Below are 5,080 nucleotides of genomic sequence, written 5' to 3'. Positions count from 1 at the left end.
CTGCTTATCTCCCATGGACTGGTGTGTATCTTTTGGGGAGTTTGGTGTGGCATTCGTGTTCTTAAGTGGCGTTCCTTCTTCTAATCCCGAGTTGAGGTCGTTGGCAGGGTTGCTTGATTGCCATGGTGATGGGATGACTTCTAGGTCCCCAACAACGGCGCCAATGTTCCGAGGGTTACCTAAAACAGGGAGGTCGATCTCGAATGATATCTTTAGATATGGACAGTGCTGCCATGTCCAACTTGTTGACGCAGGAGATGCTACGGGTCCTTGTTCACCGGAGGGGGTGGTACCTGCAAGAGACTCCGATGCTTAAGTCAGTACGGGCTTTAGGTAGGTTTTTAGTAGAATTGGAGTATGAGTTATAATTGGGTGCTCCAGTGTATTTATAGTAGTGTGGAGTGACCTTCTTTGAGATAAGTTTGTTATCTTATCTTATCATTTTGAGGGTGAGATCACCTATCTTTTGGCCAGCCGCCTTTTAGTAGGCGGTGAATCTTCTTTCTTGGGCCTTTTCGGGCCTTCGTGGCAATTCGTCCGAGCTCTTTCCGTAGAGGTCGGCAGCAGATCAAGTCCTAAAGAGATCGGTCACTTCGTCTTCGTCCAACCCGGACCTAACAGCTCGGTCCAGAGTATGAACAGTTTCCCTTTCCTGAGGATTGAGTATAAGGAAAGTGATTTCAGAGCTGATCCGACTAGGAATCTGGATAGAGCTGCCAACCTTCCATTTAATTGTTAAACCTCTTTGGCACAAGTCGAGCTCTTCATTTTGAGTATGGCCTGTGATGGTAATTAGGGGCTAAGAGAAGGGGGATTGAATCTTAGCTTCCTTTTTCACCAGAGTATTACTTTTACTTTTTCCACAGACTTCAGGAGATATTTTCACTTTTGTCTCGTAACAAGTTCAGAGACATTTTTAATTTTTTCTCGTAACAAGATGAGAGATATTTTTCATTTTGTCTCCAGAGATCCAGAAACAGAAAAGAAGCAGAGAAGAAGAAATAACACCAGATATATTCTGGTTCAGCTACTAGGTGTAATGTAGCCTACGTCCAGTCTCCATCACAACTATGATGGAATTTCACTATCTCTTTTTCAAGATTACAAACACCAATGTTTCACTAGGATCCACCCAATCCTATTCGGGACAAATCCAGATTCTAAACCCAATCTAAATTTGACTTGGACTCAACCCAAGCTTTCAACAGCAAAGTGCTAACCCAACTTGTAAGAAATTCTCCACAGGATCATGACACACAACAGAAAGATGTACAAAGAAACTCTGAGACATCTTATGACTTTTTCTCTAATTTTGCTCACTGTCTTTTACCTCTCATTGGCTTTTTCTTACAAACCTCACCATGTTTTCCTTTTACCGTGAAACTCAGATAGACAAAACTAAGAAAAAAAAAACTAAATGAACATAATGGAAGGAGAAGAACTCAAATAGCTTTAGGGTAGCTATGAAAACTCTGTGCTTTTTCACTTACTATCCTTACCTTAACCCTTGGCCATTCACCCTTAATATAGAGGGGTGAAGCTTCCAAGGTTGAAGCTAGTTCCAACCTCACAGCAACGTCTTCTTCTCCAACATCAAAGTAGCAGCAGCTTCATCAGAGAGGATTGAGAGGACCGAGGCTGATGCATGCAAGCTCACCTTTTCTCTCTCATCCTTTTTCTTCAAGCTTCTTCAATCTTGGTCATTGAGCTTGACTTTGGCCCCAAATTTTGATTATGATCATTGATGAGATTTTGACCCAAGATGGCTTCATATTTTTCATTTTTGCTTCTTCCAGCTAGAGACTCTGAGGCTTTCCTCTTCTTTGTAGCATAAAAGAGGAAGTAAACTTTTTGTTGTGCCTTTACCAAGATAGATTTGCTTCTTAATTGAAGCCTTTCTTTTCATTCTATTTTTCTTCTTTCTTCTTCTTTGAGTGATGTGACCGAAGTAAGAGAGAGGAGAGAAAAGAGAAAATAGCTTTCTGTGGATGTTTCAAAGAAATTAAAATGAATTTAATTTCATGTTCCAGTTACCAAGGGATGTAGTAACCGAAGCATGCTTTGATGACCTTGGGTCGTTTCCATCTTTTCTTTTATTTTTGAATTATCACTCTTGACTTTTGGATTATTTCTGGGCTTGGTTCCATTTGTTTGGCCCATTTTGATTTTTCTTTGTTTCTTCAGCCACTAATGTTGGACCAATTTGATATGTGGCTTGTTTAATTTGGGCCATTTATGAAAATTAATTTTCCTGCACACTAAACCAAATTCATTAAACAAACAATTGGAAATATTTTAATGAACACCCAATTAATAATTAATAATGTTTGATCATCATATTAGTTTTCCAAACTCAACAACCTGACATTTATTCGGATTCGCTTCTATGCCTCTCTGGGTTAGCATGAAGCCTAAGAACTTTCCTGCTTCTACCGCGAAGGTGCATTTCGAGGTATTTAGCCTCATCTCATGTTTCCTTATTGTAGAGGACACCTCAAAGAGATCGGACAACAATGTGGAGTTCTCCTTAGTTTTGACGAGCATATCGTCTACATATACCTCCACGAGTTTTTCTAGGTGAGAGGAAAACACTTTGTTCATTCACAGCTGATATGTGGCCCCCGCGTTCTTCAACCCAAAAGGCATTACTATATAGCAATAGTTGGCCTTTGGAGTTATGAATGAGGTCTTTTCCTGATCTGGCTTGTGCATCGAGATTTGGTTGTATCTCGATTAAGTGTCTATAAAGGACAGATATCGATAGCCTGACGCTGAGTCGACCAGAGCATCAATGCTAGGGAGAGGATATGGATCCTTGGGACAAGCTTTATTGAGGTTAGTGTAATCAACACACATCCTCCATTTTTCATTTTTTTTCTTCACCAAAACGACTTTAGCTAGCCACAATTGATATTTTACCTCCCTTATGAACCCTGCTTCTGGCAAGACTTGTAATTGCTCCTTCACGATCTGTGCCCTTTAAGGTCCGAGCTTCCGATGCTTTTGTTGAATAGGTCAGGAGCCCGGGTATACTACGACTTTAAGGGACATCAAGTCGGGATCTATGCCAGATATGTCAGAGGCTTTCCAGGCGAAGATGTCGGAGTTTTTCCTTAGTAGGTCAACGAGCTGTTCCTTCAGGTTTTCCTCCAGATTAGCCCCTACATTTATTCTTATGTCAGGGTGATCTCCGATTTGTACTTCCTCTACTTTGCCTCCAGGTTGGGGGCGCAGTTCTTCACGAGTTCGGACTCCACCTAGTTCAATCGTGTTGACCTCTTTGCTCCCAGGACTGCCTTTTAAATTAAGGCTTTCATTGTAGCACTTATGTGCTAACTTCTGGTCTCCTTTAATAGTGGCAATTCCTTCTGCCATGGGAAACATCATACAGAGGTGAGGTGTTGAGACGACAGCTACAAGTCAGTTCAAAGTAGTTTGACCTATTAGGTCATTGTATGCCAAGTTTACATCAACCACAATATAATCAATGCTTAGTGTCTTCAACCTTGCACCCTTTCCAAAAGTGGTGTACATGAAGATGTACCCAAGAGGTCGGATTGGCGTATCTCCCAGTCCAAAGAGGTTGTCTGGGTAGGCCTTTAGGTCCTTTTCTCCCAGTCCGAGCTTGTCGAAGGCAGGTTTGAACAGTATGTCCGCCGAGCTACCCTGATCTATCAGGGTTCTATGGAGGTTGGCGTTTACGAGGATCATCGTTATCACCATGGGGTCATCGTTCCCAGGTGTTATTCCTTGAGCGTCTTCTTTAGTGAACGAGATGATAGGCAAGTCAGGTAGTCTGTTTTCCTCCCCGACTTGGTATACCTCTTTGAGGTGCTTTTTCCGTGATGATATCGTCGTTCCTCCTCCAGCAAATCCCTCATTGATCATGTGTACGTGTCATTTTGGGGGATCTGAGGTGGACGCTCTTGTCATCCTTCTTCTTCCTCCCTCCTTCTCTTTTTTGGGTTGCCCGATCTGTCAGCCAAGTATCTGTCTGGTCGGCCTTCTCTGGCCAACTTTTCTATGACATTCTTCAAGTTATAAATTCGTTGGTGGAATTTCCATAGAGCTTATGGTACTCACAGTATTCTATCCAGCTTCTTGTCTTCTTATGTTTGATCGGACGAGGAGGTGGAAGCTTTTCCGTGTGGCATATCTCTCTATAAACATCCACTAAAGAGACTCTAAGGGGAGTATAATTGTGGTACCTTCGGGGCTTCTCGAGGTTTTGCTCTTCCTTCTTCTTGGGTTCTTTTTCCTTTTCCCGAGGTTGGTAGGGCAAGGTTGGTCCCAAGAAAGGTTCCCTTAGTCGAGAATTCTCCTCTATGTTGATGTATTTTTTCGCTCTTTCTTGCACTTCATTTAAGGAACTTGGATGTCTTTCAGATATAGATTGAGAAAACGGCCCCTTTCTAAGACCGTTAACTAATCCCATGATCACGGCTTTAGTAGGCAGATTTTGAATCTCCAAACAAGCCTTATTGAACCTTTCTATGTAGTCTCGGAGGATTTTCACGACCTCTTGCTTAACTCCTAGCAAGCTCGTGGCGTGCTTCGTTTTATCCTTTTGGATGGAGAATCTGGTCAGAAACTTCCTTGCTAGGTCGTCAAAGCCAGTTACCGACCTAGGGGATAAGTTATCGAACCACTTCATTGCTGCTTTGGTCAAAGTAGTCGGGAAGGCTTTGCAACGGGTAGCATCGAAGGCGTCAGCTAGGTACATCCGGCTTTTAAAGTTGCTGAGATGGTGTCTCGGGTCGGTCATTCCGTCATAGAGATCCATGTTTGGGGTCTTGAAATTCCGAGGAGCTTTAGCCCACATGATCTTTTCTATGAATGGGTTTTCTCCTCCTAGGGGGCTTTCTTCCTGATCTGTTCAGTTACGTCAGTTTCGAAGATCGGTCTCTAACTTCAAGAGCTTTTCTTCTAGCTCCCTTTGCCGTCTTACCTCTCTCCGTAGCTCGCACTCTACTTTCCATTGTCATTCAGCCTTGTGTTCCAGCTATTCTAGTCGCTCCTGTTCACTATGGACTAGGCCTAATATCTCCGCTACTTGAGGAGGCTCCTCGTCTTGGAGGTG

At 42.8% G+C, this 5,080-nt stretch overlaps 1 protein-coding gene across 1 annotated transcript; it reads right to left on the bottom strand.

Annotated features, from left to right (window-relative positions):
• On the bottom strand, positions 4,034 to 4,822 carry LOC107607642. Its single transcript, XM_016309571.1, has one exon. The coding sequence runs from the start codon at positions 4,820 to 4,822 to the stop codon at positions 4,034 to 4,036; it is 789 nt and encodes a 262-aa protein (XP_016165057.1).

Source organism: Arachis ipaensis, chromosome B07 (genome assembly GCF_000816755.2).
Source record: "Arachis ipaensis cultivar K30076 chromosome B07, Araip1.1, whole genome shotgun sequence".
NCBI classification, from domain to species: domain Eukaryota; kingdom Viridiplantae; phylum Streptophyta; class Magnoliopsida; order Fabales; family Fabaceae; genus Arachis; species Arachis ipaensis.
The sequence above is the reverse complement of the archived record's forward strand: the minus strand, read 5'-3'. Positions and strand labels throughout refer to the sequence as shown.